Genomic DNA, 21,045 nt, shown 5'->3' on the forward strand with positions numbered 1-21,045 from the left:
CTTGAAAAATGCAGTAAGTTAAAATAATTTTCAAATTTAAATTAAATTAAATATTTTCCTACTGTAATTCCCAGTCATCTCCTGTAAGTAGATGAATGAGTGGTCTGCGCTGTTGGATGCAGGAAACCTGCATCAGGCAACATTGTCTATTCCCTCTTGCCATATTCAGGCTTTTTTTCTGACTTAGGCTTCAGTAGTTATCAGAATGTCATGATTTATAACATTCTGATGTGATTTGTAAACTAACCTTTGGACTGTTGCTGTGTCACATCTGTGTTTTCTTTGGTCTTTGGTTATAAAATGTTCTCTAAGTGTAATTAGCATAGACTTCATACTGATTTGCTTTTTCCTTTGTATATGTGATAGAGACATATAAGACCTGTCTTGTGTTAGATCTATATGATCTATTATTTATTTATCTCGGTATCTGTATATTGTATATAATTGTTATTATATCTGTATGTACAACTTTCGTGTATCAGTTCAAAGTTTCCTAAAATATTTTAAATGGAAGACCACAAAAGGATGTATATAAAATAGTTAAGTTTTGTTTATAAGGCAATTTACTTCTGTTTTTTCATGTTTTTCACAGAACATTTACCTTACTGTTCTGTTTTGTTCTTCTTAAAGCAATTTAATATATGAAGAGAGTAGTTCAGGAACAACTTCAGAAATTCTTTATCCTCCGGGAATAGGAACTGGAATTGCATTTGAAGCAATTTCTGAAGTTCCAAGCAGATATAGCTTTTTTCTTTTTTCTTTCACCTCCCATACATGTGCATACAAAAGAAAAATGAAAGGATCCTTTTATGGGGCACTTATACTTCAACTGCAGATGAGGAGCAAAGCAATTTGTAGTTCTCTTACACTGACTCGTTCATATTTCTTGCTGCCTCTTCAGCTTCCTAACATCATTTAAACCATGTGTATTGGAGCCAGCAATGCTCTTGAAATTTAGTCACGTTTTTTAAAAGATATCAAAAACTCAATTTCTCGTGCAACAGTAGGTGGTAGTTCAAATATGTGTATATTTTTGTGTATTTTTATTTGTATCTATGTTCAGCCATGTGTATACAAACATATGTTTTAATGAGTATATATATGTGCCTTAGTGCTAAGCTGATTGTGAGGGAGAAAGGAGGAAGGAAGGGAAAAGTATGGGGGAGGGATGTATCTTTCAGTGTTAAATTTCCAGTATTCTATGCTATTAAAGCAAGACGGTTTGAAATGCTTACTGAAGATTTTATTTTTCATCTTAAATCATAGAGTGGTTTGGATTGGAAGGGACCTTTAAGATAATTTAGTTCCAGCAACCCCCTTCAGGTGAGGTCTCACAAGGTCAGCATAGAGGGGCAGAATCACCTCCCTCGATCTGCTGGTCATACTTCTCTTGATGCAGCCCAGGGTAGATTTGGCCTTCTGGGCTTCAAGCTCACGTTTCCAGTTCATGCTGAGTCTTTCATCAACTGACACCCCAAACCCTTCTCCACAGGGCTGCTCTCAAGCCATTCTTTGCTCAACCTGTATTTGTTCTTGCGATAAATGTTTGATCTTGCACTGACAGTGCTTGTTTCATCCTTAAACCAACCACTTTGCCCTGAGTTTCTTGTTGGCATTCTGCTGTACTTCTATTGCTGCTCTTACTGAGCTGATGTATTTTTCTGTTTCTATCCAAAAGTCAGGATTTCAGGCCAGTACTGCATGAAAACTTCTGTTTGTTGTTGTTGTTGTAGTTCCACTAAGATCTGCTTTAACCCAGTTTTACAAATATGACCTTTTAGAAGCTTTTCCCGTAGGTACTTTAATATCTTTGTTGCTCAGAATTGGCAAGTGGTACAGCTGGAACAGAACCCACTCCTCACACTGGGGTGGAGACCATTCTGTTGCTGGTGATCCTGGCTACGGGATTGACCCATGCCATCCAAGTGTGCCTGGAGGCATTTTGAGCAGCAGCAGCATCACAAGTGGATGTTCTGACCAATGTGGCTCTGAACTGTACTTCATCGTGAAAGGACACGGTTTGCCTTAAAGTGTCACTTGTTGGAAGTGCTTGGGGAAAGGATGGGGGGTGTGCTGCCATGATGGATATATGGCAAATTTCAGTTTATGAGACCAAAAGGCAGGATCTGCCTGTGGTTTCAAAATGATGTCACGTTGTGCTTGTCCTGAAATAGTGTGCAACTAAGAAGTCACAAGTGTTTTCAGTGGTGTTCCTTGCTGTTATCCACACTTCTAATTAAACTAACTGTGAAGACTGCCTGAGGGACAGCCAGGTGCAGGTGAGGTCTCTCAGTATAGCTGCAGAGGTCTCTGTTTCTATCTGCAATTCAGTCAAATGACTTACAAGCTTTGGCTGCCCTTGAGAACTCAGCACAGCCTCATGGCCTTCTGCCCATACCTGGACATTCGCTATGAGCTTTGGCGTCCTTGATGCCTCAAGATGAACATCTCTGGGAGTGGTGGCTGAGCTGAATCTTTAGATCTTTTCTATCTACACCCATTTGATGCATGCCTGTTCTCCACTTAACTGTGTATCAGGCCTTCCAGGCTTTCCTTTCAAAATAGGCTGCTGTTGTTATCCCTCTGTTACACCAGGGAAACAGAAGCACAATGCTGAGGGTTATGTAGAAGGCTTTTCTTTAGGACACGAGTCTCATAGCTCAGAAGGACAAGATAGTGTCCTAACTTCAGTCAGGTGTATTACTAGACTGTCTGAATTTATTTCCAAGGTTTAAAATAGGGGATTTAATTTTCTCATTGTTTTTTCTTTGACAAATCAGGCCAAATTAATTTTGTCTGTTCACTGTCTGTTCATAATATATGTTCAGCCTGATTTAATGATTTGGGTACTGTAGTAAATGTGTTGTGCTTTTTGTATTTTGAAGGGCTTGTTTTACAATTTCTCATAAACTTCTGCCAAGCAAAGTTTTATGGCTTATTCATACCTGCCCTTAGCATTTTTAAAGCTACAGTAAATAATTCAAAGGGATGCAGTCCATTTTATGCTGAAAATTAGGCATCTGTGAAGTAAAACCCAAATAAGAATTTATGCAGTATAACATGGTAGTCATGTTATTTCCTGGCTTTGCAATGCTTATCTCCCACATGCTGCAAAAGAAATGGTTAAAGCTATATATATAGCTTTATATATATAACTTTTCCTTTCTCAAAGCATTTTTTTTTCAATGATAGGCATCTGGAAAAATGGAAATTTCTTAATTGTCTTCTTCACTCATAATCCAGGCAATCCTGAAAGGCTTTTAAAATGAGCCATTTTTTCCTAATGGTGAAAACAGCATAGCGTATGTGACTCTTATGCTGAATCGTTTCCAGGTGAGACACTGTCCTTTTAATTGTCAGTTTTATTTAAGCATTTGGGAATCAAAGTAGCAGAGACAGATAAAACTGCTGAGTAGTTTTTCAAAGATTCTCACTTGACGTGGAGGAGCTGTACATTTCACTTCTTTCACTTTTTAGGTCGTTTTATACTTTTGTGACTCAAGTGATACAAAGATGTTAATGCATGGTTTTACCTCCTGTCTTCATTTCGTAAATGCCTGCAAGTTAACCTCAACATCAGGTGAGTTACAGTGGAAGTTCCCTGGAGTGTTGTCACTAAATCAGGCCGTGTGTTTAAATTTGCCACAGTCATTTAGTGCCCTGACCTGGTGCAGCAACAGAAAGTCATCCTGTTATGTTATGCTGTTACCTTGACAGAAGCTGCACAGGCCAGACAGGTAATTTGGATGTCTGCCTGTGGCAAGTATTCATGGAAAATTCCTGAGTCTAAACAGTGAGTACAGACAGTTGCCATGAAGCAATGTTTTAGATGTGATAGCTGTGTTAGCTGCAAACAATGTGGCGGCGAAACATGAAATCCCATTTCTCCTCTTTACATCTCTCTTTGTCCCTCTCACCCTTCTGCTTTCTCTGCTTATCCTTTCTCTCTCTCTCACGTGTTCATATATCCAGAAAATGCACTTGGAAATAGAACAGGAAAGGCAAGCCTTTGAGGGGTTTGTTTGGCAGGGGCGTGTGTTTCTTCCCACTGTATACTTGGGGACGTCAGAGCATCTTGGTTACTTTTCATCAATCTTCCTTGTTTATCCCTGCTGCCATTGCGTGTGGGGGCTGGGACACCAGCATCCTCATGGGGCCATTGAGGCCCCAGGCCTGGCCAGCTGTCTGGCTGTGCATACCTGCTGGTGTAGGGCTGCAAGGGCTTTTGGAATGAGATTCCTACTGCTTCTTAAACCCTTAAATTCCTACAGATTTGCACATAGCTAGAGTGCCGTGCCATTTTGTGTCTTGTCCACTCTTCCCTCCTCCTGTGATTTTTGCTGTTAAAGTTGTCCTGCAGCATTGTGTCAAAACTCAGTAGCTTAACTGGAACCAGTTCTGAGCCCAGAAGATACATCTTAAGAGTGTAGAAATAGGATATCTGGAATCCTGAATGTTTTAGTATTGTAAATCTAAAAACAGTCACATTGATCAATAAAAAGGAAGGTGCTGAAGCTAAATTCTTTATTTGAAACAGTCACTGGAGAAAAAACAAAATTAACATTTTGTCTCTGTTGAGTATTCATCTGTTTTCAAGCCATCATATTACAGTAAAGCAGACAACATGAATTATCTTTTACACAAGCTCTTTCATTAAATTGGAAAGTCAGTTTCTGAAATGTCAGTGAGAAATCCTCCAGTGGGAATCTCCTAAATGATTCTTGGGAAATAAAATAAAAAAAACAAAAACATAAACCTACAATCACAATTACTCCTGAAGCACTAGTAAAACTGAACCAGATCTGAAACTAACAAATGGTCCGTACTGCAGGTTCTGACGTAGAAACAGGAAATGACTTGCTTTTGGGTGGATAAACAAGATTTCCCTTTTTCTGTGCTGTGCCAACAGCCTGTGTATAACCCAGAGAAGTTCAGGAAATTGAACTTCATGCCAGTGGTGCAGGATTTGCTTCAAAAGGAGTTTGGCCATACATGACACAAGAGCAGGGAGGGATGCAACCAGAGGCCGTGTTCTCCTCAACTGTCCTAATACAAATTGTTATTAATTGTGTGCCAGTGAGCTAATATGTATACAAGGATTTACAAATGTGCTTATTATTAATTGCCTTCCTCCCCAGATTAACTTTAGTAGAGATTAACAGCTATTGTTGAAATAGACGAACTTGATATCATAGGAATTGTCCACCACCAAGTTGGTAGTTTAAAAAAACTGAGTTAATGTAGGAGAGATGGTGTGGAAGGTGTTCTGATTTTTGGAAACCAGTATTTCAGCTAATTGGTTAGAAGTTCATATCTCCTCAACATTTGTAGTTAGAAACTGGAATAAAAAAGTGTCTTACAGCTGTGATAAAACACGTCTTAGAATGGTTATTGGTTTTATGACAGCTAATATTAATGGTACAGCTTATCTGAGAACTTCTGTTTTTATAAATATTTTCATGATTAAACTTAATTGCTTTTCTTTATAAATTTAAGGCACCATCAAGTAATAGGCATAATATGCTGAGTATCTTTAGAAGTATTTTGTCCTATCAGCATATTCTGTATGCTATTAGCATATTGTGTCATATTCTTATGTTAGTTGTTTTTGTCTCTCATGTAGACAATTTCTTAATGCTTAGATAATTCACACTGTCTTCTTAATAGCATTTTTTCCTTTTTTAATGTAGAGGTTGTTAAAATAAAATTCAGAAAGCATAAAAACAGGAGTGTTAGTGATTCTAGAAAGAGGTAAGTGTTGTATTTCTTCTTAGGACAAATAATGTTCAAATGGAATTGATGAAACACTGTGTTGCTTTGAGGGGTAATTGCAGCGATGCTGAGTTGGCTAATCTAATCACCATTTGCGTATAAAGCCTTAACTGAAATGATGGATGAGACTATGGGTGGAGAGAATTAATCTAATTGAGAAAGTGATGAAAGGATATATCCATGCTTTTGTGACCCCTTATGAGAGCAGTTTGCTAGTTGTGCAAACCACCTATATGATTTACATGAATATTCAGCCATTTTCAGGAGGTTTATGGCATCAAACTTGGATATATAATAAATAATAGACTTTGAGAGTGGGGTGATGTTTTCCAGGCCTCAAAAATGAAGTCATTAGTTGTAGTTTTTTCTTTAAGTAATAAGCAAAAGCTTTATAAGCAAAAATGTTGTCACTTCTCTGACTTTAAAATGTTGAAGCGGAAGGTTCTATGTATACATTTGTGTAGTAAGCAACTCAGTAGACTGTTCTGATGCTTCTCAGTGTTCTGAGAAGTTCTTGTGACATAAAGATATGTACCATCCCATCTCAGTGTGCTATTTATTCTTAGTGAAAAAAATTGAGTTGAGAAATTTGCAGCTGGATTTTTCAACAAATACTGTCATACCAGGATATCTGTGTGCCAGTCGGTCCATAACTGGATATTCCTTCATAAAGTTAGCCAGCAGTTCCTGTTCTCTTTTACCTTTCACTGATGGAATTTGTTATGATCTGCATTAGAAATAGGAGATCAGTGTTATAGGATGCTTTGTGGAAATTTAAGAATTCCACTTCTTGTGAGGCTGTGCTATTACAAATGCAGTGTAGTAGAGCATTTTCTGTAGTAAATACTTTTTTTGTCCACATTTTGAGAAAGGATGTCCACATTTGTACATGCTTCTGAATATATGGATGAAAACAGTAGATTCTTTTTTTTCTTTTTTACTGAAAGAAAAGATTTCTAATCTTGAATGGTTTTGGCTCTGCAAGCATGCCATTTCTTCACATGTCACTGCTAATGGAAAATAACACTGAAATTGTGACTTGACTGAAAAAGAAAAGGTTAAAACAGTAGAATGTTGACCTGGAAAACTTGTGCTGTGAAAGTCTTCTGTTAGGCTTGGCATACTATGTCTACCATGAAGAGCTTGGTCTGGCTGCGTGAGTGGTGGGGATCTCCTCAGCAGGCCTGCCTGCTGGGGGTAGCTGCATTTAGAAAAGTTAAAAGCACATTCTCTGAAAAATGTTAGGCAACATCTTTAACAGAGCTTCCAGAGTACCTACATGCTTCTGGCATTTTTTGTTTGCTTTCCCTGCTGTAAAACAAAGATATTCTTGCACTGTGGTCCTGTAGTTACCATGTGAGGGTACTGAGGTGAAGAATTCTGCAGACAAAGCAAGTACTTGTTTGGTTCAGAGTTCATACCATGTACCTCAAATAAGCTGTGAGATAACAGGTTAGACAAAGAGTCATTCAACAGTCCCTTCTGATTACAGCAGAGGTTTTACGGAAGCAAATGTGTTATAGCCCATCCAGGGTTTCCTGCTAATTCTCAGGCTGGCTGGCTGAAATAGGCCCACACAGATGACCTTCACCCTGCCCTCTTCCATCACGTTCTGTCTTAATGGTCTTCTTCTGTCAGGATTTTGAATTTATTATTTATTAAATGTCAGAAGGCTTTCTGAGCCTGGTGGATTTTATGTGCTTGTAGGCACATTTCTAGTTTTGAGTTTCTCTTTAGTATAAATAATCAAGATGGAAAAAAAATATATGGGTTAAATTTATTATTCTCTTTTTCTCTAAAAAAATGACATAGTTCTGAGTCCACCATCTTCCAAAGGAAAATGTGAAAACAGTAATACAGCAAAGGCTTTGTCTCAGAGATTAAGGTTTGAAAATGTATCCTTTCATACCAGTAAAAAAGTACCTTCTGCCAGGCCCTTGTTTAAGTGTTACATACTGCCTCTTACACCTATCATTTTAAGCAGGTTATCTGTGGAAATAAATTTATAGTGGTACAAATTATACCTTCGTGTTTATGTGTGGTGGCAAAAGATAAATGCTTCTTTCTAAAGGCAGTAGGGCAGGGAATGTGCATTTGCTTTTTTTTTTAAGGTGCTCCGTTTGAAAAATAGATAAAAATATCTTCAGTGCAACTTCTTTTCTACTGAAGTTAATGAAAGCAGGCACATTTTAATTTTATCATTGGTATGTGTAAAGTCAGAAAAAGTACTATAAGAGCAGGAAAAAGACATTAAGAATCACATAATTCCATTGTTTGTTAAAGCCTTTAAGAACTCAAAAGATGTCTGTGGGACTCTTTGTGAAATAGCCTATTTCTTTCTTTTTTTGTTTTTCTATTAGGGCAGGTGAAGTGTACCTAATCATAATTCCTGGAGTAAGGAAAAACAAAAGGGAAAATGGAAAATAATTAGAAATGACAGAATGAATGCTGGAAAAATGCTAGACAGTGTGAATTTCTCATGATTTGGTGTACAGTGGAAGATGCCCATCTGAATTCTTAAAATGTTAACTGTACGTGAAAAAGTGTTCTTAGGTGCCCTAATGTCACATTGTTTCTTTGTGTTGTGAGAGATATGATTTATTTGTGTAGTTTAATCCAGGCCTAATGGAAATAACAAAGGCAGTTTTAAAGCAGTTTCTGCTTTTGGGATTGCTTACCAGGCAGAGCAGAAACATGGCTAAGGTACCTTGTGGGTCAGACTTTTCATTCTGTAGATCACTGTAATTTTCCAAGCTTCGACACCAATAAGCCATTTAAAAGATCAGATACGTAGACTGGGGGTCTGACACAACCCTTTTCTTTCCTGAAACAGCACCTAATCTCACAACTGCATCGTGGTTTAGTTCCTGTCCTGCTGTTTCCCCCACACCCTGTCCCAGTGCTTGAGGGAATAAGACACTTTTTGTGCAGTTCCCTGCTCCTAGACTTTCAAGGTGAATGCTGAAATCTTCGTTTCATGCTTGGTTTTGACATTCCCTCATCTACCCAAACACAAAACTATTGTGATAGCTCTTGTTCAGACTTACTCCCCTGATGCTCGGTTTCACACAGCTAATATACTCAACTTTATCTTGAAGTCAACTAGTGTGCAAAAGTCAAAGTTAAATATTAGAAAGTACAGTGATGTGAGCACTTATGTTCCTAAGTGCACCCTTGGCTTAGTTTTTGGCTTTAAGTAGTTCCTGTGTTGAGTCACATATTTAATTAGCGGCACTGTTCAGAGTAATGCAGTGTGTGCAGTGGTGAGTTCAAACCTGGTTTGTGAGAAAAACTCATCCCTCAGTGAGAGGAGTGCAAGCTTTGGATAAATGCTAGGTGGAAAATACCCAAACCTTTGATGTGCTTGTTTGTTGTGAGGGCATTTGGTTCCTTGCCTATTACCTTTCTAATTTGCTTTTAATTGAAATCCTGCTAATTGGGCCAGGTCAAGTGCACTCATTATTCCAAGTATTTGTTGTATTCTTCAGTGTTTCTGTTTTTCTGTGAAGATATTAACTCTAAGACATGTAGAGGTTTGTAGCTGGATGTATTTCCAAACTCACAACTTTATGCTCTGCATCTTTCCTATATCCTGGGATGCACATCTGTGTTTATCATTAATATTCTGGTAGAAGCAAGGTTATACACAGGCCGAATACTTGACAATCCACTCATATCCCATATTTCCTAATTCAATTTGAGAGGAGTTGTAGAGGCTATAGAGAAGCACAAGGTGCTGGAAATAGGGATGTTGGCACGTGCAGCATTAAAATTGTGGATTCATAAATTGCTCTCAGCTTGGCTTGCTTGGTTGGAAGAGGAGTTATACCTACACCTAAAGTTAAGTGTATGCATTAGTGTTTGTTAGGTTTACATCTCTGCACACATCTGCACATGTTAAGGAGTTCTTGTGAATGAGCAGATGGACTGCAGCTGGGCTATCCTTGGGGGAGATAAATTCATTTTCCAGTCTAAGTTTTTTCTCACATACTGATGCACAGCTCCAGTCTATCTGAATACTGGAAGGAAGGCTTGGGTTTGCTTTCTGTCTCTGGCTTGAAGAGCCATAGAAAGCCCTTGAAAAATGTGTCTTTTTGCTATTGAGTATGTTGGGAATATGAAAGGAAGCAGTGGGTGCTGGTGATACTGCTGACAGCTACCCTGTACAGCACCATCTACTATGCTGTACGTCCTGTTCTCAGCAACAACAAAAGGAGACAATAATGAGACAGGAAGAGGAGGGGGGTAAGTAGATAAGAGTAAAACAATTGTCTCAGTAGGAATAGGTAGGCTTGAATTCACTTGGAATTTGTTTTCCTCAAGCAACTTATGCCTCTGGGAAAAGCATGGGTGGGGGTTAAAAAAACTTCATTTGTTAGCCAAGCTATTGGTTGCATAAAGTGGTGAACTTCAGAACTCTGTGTTTTCTGCATCTGTACCTAAGATAGATAGTATTGGCTCTTCTTGTGCACAAACCTTGTGAAGAGCAGCAGAGGGAACTGGGATTCTTTAGTCTGGAGAAGAAGAGGTTCAGGGGAGACCTCATTGCTCTCTACAACTACCTGAAAGGAGGTGCTGATGAGATAGGGATCTGCCTCTTCTCCCAATTAACAGTGACAGAATGAGAGGAGTGGCCTCCAGCTACACCAGGTTGGATGTTAGAAAACATTTCTTCTCAGGAGGAGTGGTAAGGCCCTGGAACAGGCTGCCCAGGGAAGTGGAGTCATAGTCCCTGGAGGTGTTCAGTGAAAGGGTAGATGTAGTACTTAAGGGCGTGATTTAGTGGGCAGTATTGGTGGTAGATAGATGGTTGGACTAGATGATCTTAGTGTGTCCTTTCCAACCTTAATGAATCTGTGATTCTGTTTACACAGCTTTGATGGCGGTTAAAAAAAAAAAAAGTCCTCCAAAAAAACCGAAACAGTGCAGATGGTATCAATTTGCATGAAAATAGAGTTTCAAAAGTGAAGTGAACACTAATCTTTTCAGATTTCAAAACATCTGTCTTTCACACCTTTTCATTCCTTTCTAGCCTAGTGATGAAGTATGTTTTTGTTCAAGTTGTTATTTGGCAAAATCATGCTTTAAGTACGTCCAAATGGATGAGAGTTAATTGCAGACAAAGGTGTGAGGCACTTTCCCAAACCACTAATTAGTTCTTAGTTATTCGTTATTGGAAATTGAAAGCTTTGCCAAATTTTTGTCTGAAGGTAGTAATTATAGTCAGAAATCTCTTCTTAAAATGTAGCTTGTGCTGCAGTCCCATGAGTCCTAAAGCAAAGTTGGAAAGAAAACTAATTGCTCTTTTTATTTGTATTCTGTTTTCGTCCCGATTGTAGGTTATTGGAATACTAAAATTAAGCCTTCATTTTCTAACTGTTTCTCATTTCTTGATCAGAAAGTGAACATAGTTCGCTTTCATTTGTTTCCTTTTACCAGCCCTTCACTTTTGTCTTCAAGAAGTAACAGGAATATACACAATTCCGAGTGAAGTGAGTAAACAAAATGTTGGTGTCAGTTCTTACTGAAGTGATGGATTAAGTAAAGAAAGTTATTAGATATGCATGAACAGAACTGTGCTTTAAGCACTGTTTGTAACTGTGTGCCTGGATGTATTCCGGCAGTAGCTGTACAGTGGTATGTCCTTTAGAAACAGAGATATGCCCATTGGTATGTTTTTATTTATATCAGTGTTTGAAATGCAACTTGCTACTTCTCAGGGCTGCCTGAAACTCCAGTGCCTCTGCAGCATCAGAGGCAGTGCTACAACTGCAAAACTTGATGTGTTTCATCACATATGGGAATGTAGATGATTTCTATTAACAACCCATTGCACTGCTTGGATGCTTGAGGGAAGTATTATTTCCATGATAAAGGAATGAATTTTAGTATCCCATATGTGGGGAGATAGAAGCAGGAGGTTCAAAGCTACGGTGACCTCTGTGTCCACCATTAAAGGAAATGGTGCTGCCTGGCCTGCCAGAAGTCTCTGCTGACAGGAGAATGAACTACACTGATGTTCTGTAAGAAAACAGCAAACATTTTCAGGTCAGTGTTCAAGCCTAGAATTAACCTCCATAGTTTACTGCTGATCTGTTAAATTCAGATGATGATAATATGGCATTACAAATCTGTGAACCTGTCGGTGTATCAAGTAATTTTTTTTTTTTTTGAGCAGCCTTTGAAAAATTCTGTCAGCAGCGCCACTAAGCTAAGGCAGAATGTCAACGTTATCTTTTAAATGAAACACTAAAGCCTGTGCTGCTAATAAAACCCTGCCTAGGATGGCATCGAGGGAACGGATGGAAATGTCAGGATACTGTGAAGAAGAAACAAAACTGAGATATACTCATTAAGCAAAGAAGGTAAAATGTAATGACACTAATAGGAAGTAAGCACACCTGCAACATATATTAAAACTCAAAGATTTCTGAGGAAAATACCAGCATCCACATTCATCTTGTACTAAGCTTCTGTTGGAAAAAGGTGGATGCTGAGGTGAGAGGTGTGCAAGCACTGTGAGGCACTATGTCTGGGAAACAGCGCTGTGCTGGTGCTGATGGAGAAAGTGAAATGGTACTGGAGCATTAAGTATGACTTGGAGAAACAGAGCTTTATGCAGTGTGCAGCAGGGATGTTTTGGCACCATTTGGGAAGTAGATGTGTCAGTCCAAAGGCTGAAGTATAACTTCAGTCCTCTGTTGCTTCTCTTCACGCTCTTTGAGAAAGACCCAGGATAGTAACAACGATGAAGTCCAAACAAACAAAACCAAAGATTAATTATTCATGTTGTTTTACAGAAGGTGTAGTAACTTTCATAATACGAAAAATGCCAACTCCATCTCCTGTCTTTGTGACAAAAGTATATTGGACTTTAGCATTGTTAAATCAGATGCTAAAACTGTCTTCAAGGATAAGACTCAGAGTCCCCTTACTAGCAAACACTGGGATTCTTCCTCCTTCCCAGTGGCCCTTGGCCCCTAAAGAGTGATCTTAAGCCATTTACACATTATTGCTTCTCTCATGCATGTCATGACCACCACTTCTTAGAAGATGTGGTTACCTTCTGCTTGCACTGCTGAGCGTGGGTACTGTGATTGAGTTTTAGGAGCACATGAGTTAGTGGACTAGCACTGATTTTTAACATAAACTGTTGCTGTTTTTATGGTTAGAGCTTGCTAGGATATGTCCCTCACTGTTTTGTATTCATGTGGTTTGGTCTGTGTTACTCTGTTACATTGCTGAGCATAATGCTAGTTCCCTTCAGGTGTTCAGTTTCACTGAAGGAGAATCCTACTGAGACAGTGCAAAGCAGTTTTCCCCACTTTTCTTTGAACAACAGGACTAATAGGGAAGAGAAAATCTGGCAAAGCCCAATTTCAGGTATCCTATTTCTTCAAGTGTATAGCAAGGTTTCTGCAAAAGCACTTTTATTCTGTTTTCATTGTTCCTTTTTCTTGTAGTATGCAATAAAATAAATCCTGCAGAATGCCACTTTTGTGATTTGAATCTTGCTATATATGTTGCTAGCAGCGATGCAGTTTTCTGCTTTTTTTTTTTCTTCTTTTTTTAAACCTTCTCAGTTGTGTAGTTCTTGCAGCAAGGAGCAACTAATAAAGGGGATGCAGGTTGGCACAATCCTCGTCATTTCCTTCTGAACCAGGGACCACTGTGATGGTGGGCAGAAGAAACTGGCACATAGAGAGAATTATCTTCTTTCATCATGCCTCCATCTTGCCCCCCTTAGCATAAAAAGCTTGGCCTTGATGCTGAGAATTTCCCAGTAGAATGCTAGAAACTGACATAGCTGAGTTAATTGCTTTTGTGTAGCTAAAAACAGATGGTTATTGGATGCATGCATACAAATTATTTTTGAAGTAGCTTTCCATGTGACTAATTGTCTTCCCTTTTTTATTGTTGTTGTTGTTGTTTCATTAGCGTGAGATGTTGGGTGATTGGATTGGAGGAAATTTTTTGTATTTTTTTTAACTTTATGAATCTGCCAGTATCTGAGGGTGATCATTTATGAAAAAGGAAAATGAAAAATAATTGCACTTTCTTAAAAGCATGCTGTGTTCTTTTTCCTGTATTTTTAGTGCAGGTGAGAGAGACAAAAAGAGAGAAAGAAAGAGGTAGCAGCTTTCTGTGAAGTTGAAAGGCATAAGCCTGTCTGATGTTCTTGATCAAAATCTGGATGCCTTATACTCAGCACATCTAGTTTGAAGGTCTGTGGGTAGCCAAGACTAGAAGCCCCTCAACGTGGAGATCAGAAACAGATACTAGAACTTAAAAAATAATCTTGCTTTGGCTATTCAAAGTTTATAGTATCTGTGTAACAATTATTTCATGCTCCTAAAAAGATTTAATAAGTACTAATGGAAACAGAAAAAATCTGTTGCTCAGAAAGGATTTATTAAGAACAAAGATGCTAATTTTGGAGATCTGAAATTAGAATGCCAGAGGAAGACCATGTTGTAGAAATGCTGGAATTTCTAATTTAGTTCTTTGAAATGAAGATACTAAGAGAAGGACCTGGTAATTTTGTCCCCTTTTCAGTCTTTCCTATGTAAACAGAAACTCTTCTGGAATTTAGCTATTACAACCATTTTTGTAACCTATCTAGGCTTCACTCAGTGGAAAGCCTCCTTAGTTAACTATTTCTAACTATTTGAAAGGCCAGTTATTTTGGAGGTGAGAAACAGAGAATGCCTGCTCATTTATATGAAGTCTTATTTTTTTCTTAGTAGTCATGCTTGTGACACACAAGATTCTTTTCACTATTTCCTAATTTCTTCCTAACATTTAAAAAAAGACTGTTCTATCCTCTTCTTGGCTCTGAGTTTACTCTCAAAGATGTACTAGACAACATATTGTATAGTGAAACGTTACAGTCCTAGGCTTCAAAATGAAGTGAAAGAGGCAAGGTGTTAATGTCAAATAAAAGGCTGTTCAAGCATATGTGATGCCATGAAAAATAAAGATGCAAAATCTCTTGTGTATGATGCTGATAAAAGTCACTGCTTTTTTGAATATTTAAGGATAATTTACTCATTGGCAGTGAATATTAAGAACAGGACAGATTAACAAACGTGAGACCTTTGTACAGCTGGTACTGGGTTAGGAAGTCTTCCTGAAACAGCAATGGCAGTCAGTAAATGTATGTATTTTGGCCTATTGCCTGTATGTCGTCCAGAATTACATACCATTGTAATTTTCTTGACACATTAAGCCACCAAAAATGTTTGATAGCTGACTGCAGTATTCCTTCTTACTGCTGAAAACTGATCAAAGTCCTCAGAATGTTACATAGCCGCACAAATTGTCATTTAGATTCCTGTGATACATAACAGGATTTAGCCCAATAATTTGAGGTTTCATCGTGAGCTCAGAGGTATGCTTACGTTTCATACAATCATGGCTTGGATTGGAAGGAACCTCAGGGATATCTAGTTCCAAATCCCCTGCCATGGGCACTAGATCAGGTTGCCCAGGGCTCCATCCAATACATGACATCGTAGTACCATTGGCCTTGCAGTGTAACTGATCTGAGCTTGCCATGCTGAGTGGCCACATATACTGGCTGAGACAGCATCTTAATCAGGAAACCCTACAGTCTTCAGCATTTGGCAACGCAGCTCTTGTACAGAGGGCCAGAACTGGAAGGCTCTTCCCTCTTCCTGGATAATTAGGTCCTTACTGTTGCTGCTGTGTCTGTTGCCTGCTTTGAGATGCCTAAAGAAGACAAAACCACAAAGAGAAGAGCTAGCAAGTCAGCTGAAGAGTGAATTGTAGCACTGTCCCCTCCCTCCCACAAAAAATGTGGACAGCATCTTTTCACTAAACCTTGTAGAAACTGCTTCGTGCACAGTTCCCTTAGAAGTAGCTTTTCTATTCACAGAATACTGTTGTAACAACAAAATGAAAAAATCAGCAGTCATTGTAGAGAATTATAGGTCAACTGGATGCTTGGTTTGACACGGAGCTGTCCTCTGAGGACGACAGGCAAAGTAGCTCACAGCATGTTTTTCAATTAGATGTCTCCTAGGTGAGAAAATCCTGAGGAACTCGCTGCTTTCATCTGTGTATGAGCTGAGTGCATTTTGGGCTAATTTGAGCTTTTTTCAAAATACAAATGGATTTGTTGATGACAGAGTGAAGCAAGTGTATTTGGAGTGTTATTCAGCTGTCAAAATACAGTATTGCTGATGAGAATCCTTTTTTCCATCGCTGTGTACGAAGAGGAGTTCCAGTCTGGCATCCTGCTAGTTTTCTGACATCATTGTTAACGTTGCCTTTTTTCCCCCTCTGATTTCTCATTAACTGAGACATTTCAGAGTCCTGTTCTATCTTGTCTTATTTAAAGGTGGAAGAGGGAGATGGGGAAACCAGGTACCTTCCTGTCCTTACAGTGTAGCCATATAAAATGTCTCACCACTTTGAAATCTTTTTGTTACTGACTCATGATTATAATTTCATTTGTTTAGTGATGATAAGGTAGTAGAAGAACAACCAGAGGAAGATGAGGAGCTGACTGTTGTGGAAGATGAAGATGCTGATGATGACGACGATGATGATGGTGATGAAATTGAAGAGACAGAGGAAGAGTATGAGGAAGCAACAGAAAGAACTACCAGTATCGCAACCACTACCACCACAACTACAGAGTCGGTGGAAGAAGTTGTCAGAGGTAAATTCATGGGTAGTTAGCTTGGGGCTGGGAAACTGTTCCTACTGCTTTGTACGTTTGCTCTTTATGACAAGAAATGTTCCAAATAGCAAATTACTCAAAGCTGCAGCACTGTTATGTTTCATCTTGTGTAATTTGCAAGTTTAATCCCTTCCCTTTTCACTTTTCTATTACAAGTTGTCTTTGGAAGTGTCTGGTCGTTGTGTGTGGTTCGAATAGTAACTGACAAAGTGTTTTTGTGTTGGTTTTTTTTTTCCAGTTGAAGTAACATTCACTAACTTGACTAAAAACACAGAAAACACAGAAAAGTTGAGTATGGGATGTTTTGCATTTGTTGCAGAATAGTGTGTCAGTTCAAAGCAGGAGCTAACACCTTCAATCCTAGTCAATGAGCAAAGCAGTGTAATTTTTTTAGATGCCACACCTCCTACAATATGTATTTAAATGAATTGATCTTATATTTCAATCTTTATAAGATGATGTAGGTGTAAATCTCTGTAAAATAGTGATTTTTCTGCAGCACTTACTACCAGTAAGTGCTGGTAGGTGGTAGAAGATGAGATTAAAAAGAAAGATGGGATTTGGGACTTGCAGTAAGCAAAGACAAAATGAGACAAGAGAGTAATCCATGGTGCTGGTGCTTGGCGGAGCAGGTAAGGAAAGAAGGAGCAGAGGGCTCCTGGATGTGATTTCTCGAACATGCATGTGACAGAAGGGTGCCAAAGAGAAATGCCTTGGGAAAGGGAGAGTTTATTCATTTAATTGCACTATTCAGAGTCTGTATAGATAAACTCTCTTCAAAAGCATTAATGCTCTAGTAAAATGATTTGCAAATATCTTTTTCTAAGACTGGAGAAGCAGTCCATTGGCTTTCTGTCTTACATAACTGTCTGTTGAGTGTTTTGCTCAATTATTGGAGAGCCAGTTCGGTGAGAGTGGAGTGGGAAGAGATTATATTTAAATCTTTAAACCAATTAAATACATTTCTATATGTGAGCTTTCACCACCTGGGAATAAAATGCCCTGTTTTGAATGGAAAATGAATATTGGGGGGGGGGGGGGGGGGGGCATTTCATTTTAATGGGATTTTGGATGAGTGGAAATGAGGACAAATTAGGTAGAGCTCGTTTCTTTACTGAGGCTGACATTTCAAAGAGGTTAAGATGTTTAGCCTTCAGGAAAATGATATGTAATAATATGAATGTAAAATGCAAAAAAGAAGTGGCAAACTATTGAAGCCACCTTTTAAAAATCCCTGAGAAATTTACATGCTTGCTAGCTACAGTGAAAAGCTATCATGCTGTTTCTCTCAAGTCTAAAATTTCCCATCTCAGTGATTTGAGAGCAATACCTGCTGCTGCAGATGAGGTGAGGGCTGTCTGTTATCAGTGTGAATTCCCAGCATAGCTTTGCCCCAGCCCTTTAGACTTCTGACCTCCAGCCTTCCTGGGGCACGGAGAGTGCTAAGGCTGGCTATGAGTGCTTCCAACTGAGCTGCACTGTGCAGAATGCTTGTTTATATCCCACAGAATTTATCATCTTGGCCTTTGCTTCTGCTTCTCTTGCTGTGCTTGAGAAAACACTTCCCTTAGGGCTCCACGTCCTCCTGATGCTGCCAGCAGGTCTGTGCAGGAGCTTCTGCAATAAGCATCCATCGCTCATAAAACGTGTCCTAGGATGCTCTTCAGACACTTTACAGCTAGTTTTATGTATACTTTATGAAGCTGTGGCTAGTACCATATCATAGCATTAAAGAGCACTATGAGTAGATTTGTCCCTTTTTAGAGAAGTTGCTTTTCAACACAAAATCAACAACAAACAACTGTTCTAAAATGGTAAATTAAGGTCTAATTGAGTATTTTCTCTCCCAAATCAATGAGACAACTGCCATCATCCGTAAATAATTGAAAAGCACAAATGTAACGTCATAATTTAAAGACAACTGTGCTGAAGCAAGCAGTCACTCTGCTCTCCCATCGCATGTAATTGTTTATGATTTTTTTTTCTGCTCACCTTCAGCACAGTAGGTGATACGAAAAATCAGTCTTTCTTGGCTTACAACAAAGAATAAACAGTTTGGATGTAATGCTTCCTGTCAGAGTAGCAGTCAGTCAGGTCTCACTTAAAGGAAGGCATTGGGGGTGAACAGAGCAGCCTGGCAAAAGCATTTGGCAGCTTCTTTGCATACCATCAGCAAATGTGGAAGATTCAGCGTAAGCTTGACCTGTCTAGTCTAGTATGTAATACTGCCCTTTAGTAATCGGTTTGGCCTTCTCTAATTCTACTGGATTTTTGTAAGCAGTTAGGATGCAGTTTAATCACTGGTGCTTGACATGGATTTTTTTTACTGTGTTTACAATCCAGAGTTGCAAGCAGAAGATCATATGCCAGCTTCTTAGCAAGAGAAAACTAGCTTGATGCTTGTATCATAGCGCCTAGCTTTATTGATCTGTTATACTTCTAGTATACTTACTTTTTTTTTTCCCCTGCAGATTTATGTGTCTAAAAGACTTGAAATCCATTCACTGCCAGCATTTTAAAGGCAAGGGAGGTTAACCCTGGTGGCTAGACCCATCAGCTATAAATTTGAGGATAATATTAAAAGTTTTAATAGCATTATCTAGATTTGAAATGTTATTATTTTGCCTTTAAGTTAATACTTTCTTGTTTTTCATTTCCTTCAAGGCTGTGCAATACGCTTTATTTGGAAAATGATAATGTGTGGTTGCGTTCCATACTAAGAAAACACTAGCGCGTTGCTATCCAAATAGTGCACATTAATTTAACTCCGCTGTGTTTTATTATGAGATCTTCATTAGGAATGATAATCTACTGTAACATATGAGCAGGATCTGATAAAATTAGCCTAATGGATTTGCATTAAAATAACTGATAGCTTTTGGTTAGACATTATAATTTAAAGCACCACTATTCCGCTGCAACACAGTACTTCAAGATATATTGTAAGTAAGGGGAAATCTTTTTTATGATTTGCTAGTCTTGCTGATGGAAAAGCAATACATTATTAATATTTTGGGTCAAAGGCAAATGTGCTAAATAGTAAACACAGTAAGTGTTGTCTTATGTAAGGTTGGAAGGGTCGGAGTGTGGTTTCACTTGAATTATTTTCTGCTAGAAGAAATCCTCCAGGAAACTGCTTCCCTAGATGAAATGTCATTTTACTATATTGAAGCAGATATAATGTGTATATTTTGTTCTGCTGTGTAAAAAGACTGGAATTTGCTTTTGAACTAATCCTTGTATTCACCATGTCCCATCATGTTCACATAATTAGGTTGTTTTTATGACAACTATGTATTTTTTGAAAATTACAGATAAATTAATGACATTTTATTGACCTATGCTTTAAAACAAACTGGGGTTTTTGTTTGGGTTCTGGCCATCAGCAGTAACTATTTGACATCTTGGTTCAAAGTGTAATTGTTTTACACAAATAAATAGAAAACAGATTTTCATGTATAAGTTCTACATGAACGTTGTGAGGCTTTGTGTTGTAGCCAAGTACACATCTATTCTTACTATTTTTTTCATATATCAAATATTCCCCTTCTGTAGGTTAAGAATAAACATTAGAAAGAAAAATTCTATCTTAATGGCTTAGGATGGGAAGTACAGTCTTAAATTTTAAGAAGGGCTGTTTTCCAGGTCTGCATTTGGAACTCGTCATTTTGCTTTTTCTTTTAACTTGCATTTTAGTGGTTGTGTAACTAATGCACCAACTTTATTACTAGAGCATGTGCCAGCTTCCCAGCTGTCTCATCCTAATTCCAAAAACCTCCTATGAAATTAGCTTTTGTCTTTGAATACTCAAACTAAAATTTGACTGCCTCTTCTAAGTATATATTCATCACGAGGAGGCTTTGTCTCAGTGAAAGTATCTTTAAATATTCCCTTTGATTAATTCATTGAACAAAACAGTATCATTCCATTTTGGAACAAAAAGAGTCTAAGAAAAACAGTGCACATTTACTCTTTAACTTGTCTAATTTTTCTCAGCCAATTAAAGAAACTGGACTCATAGAGATACATGTGTATTAATATCTTAAAACTATAGCTCTCTGTTCCTGTATGTGGAATCCAAAAGTACTCCACTTATAACATTATGTACTAGCATGTAGTAAACTGGAGCCTATACCTCATCGTAGATATTTAGGTGTTTTATTTTTTAGTCTCCCATGCATTAATTGATTACATTGTTCTTTTGTGGTAGAATATAAAATATGAAACTGTGGTCCCATTTACTCAAGTAGCGAAGTGCATCATCTGTTTGTATGAGTATGAAGAACAGTTTGAATGGATACTAGCATGGATAAAACAAGTATATACCTAGTGCTAGGGAGGTGGTTAACTCCATCAGCATGTTTTGTTTGTAAATTTGCCACTATTAACATTAAACTTGAAGGGTTGATAGTATGGAATAGGTCATAAAGGCGTTGTATTTTCCAACTTTGAGGCTAAATTAAAGAACGTTATATTTTGTAAGTCAAAACGATGAGATCTTTCTGATGCAGCATCAAGATAGAAGAGGATTTTCAGAAGTGTAAACTTATATTTAGGACCCAGCT

General features: G+C 38.2%; 1 protein-coding gene across 2 annotated transcripts in view; it reads left to right on the forward strand.

Moving 5' to 3' along the window:
* APP (amyloid beta precursor protein) overlaps window positions 1-21,045 on the forward strand; it is a 198,663-nt gene that overhangs the window by 96,428 nt on the left and 81,190 nt on the right. For both annotated transcript variants that reach the window (XM_065741830.1, XM_065741831.1), the window contains exon 6: window positions 16,257-16,459. In XM_065741830.1, the coding sequence (XP_065597902.1) occupies window positions 16,257-16,459 (203 nt within the window). The remainder of the gene's footprint in view (window positions 1-16,256; window positions 16,460-21,045) is intronic.

This window comes from Cyrtonyx montezumae, unplaced genomic scaffold, assembly GCF_038088225.1.
Source record: "Cyrtonyx montezumae isolate F1298 unplaced genomic scaffold, pur_monq_1.0 scaffold_3, whole genome shotgun sequence".
Classification (NCBI taxonomy): Eukaryota; Metazoa; Chordata; class Aves; order Galliformes; family Odontophoridae; genus Cyrtonyx; species Cyrtonyx montezumae.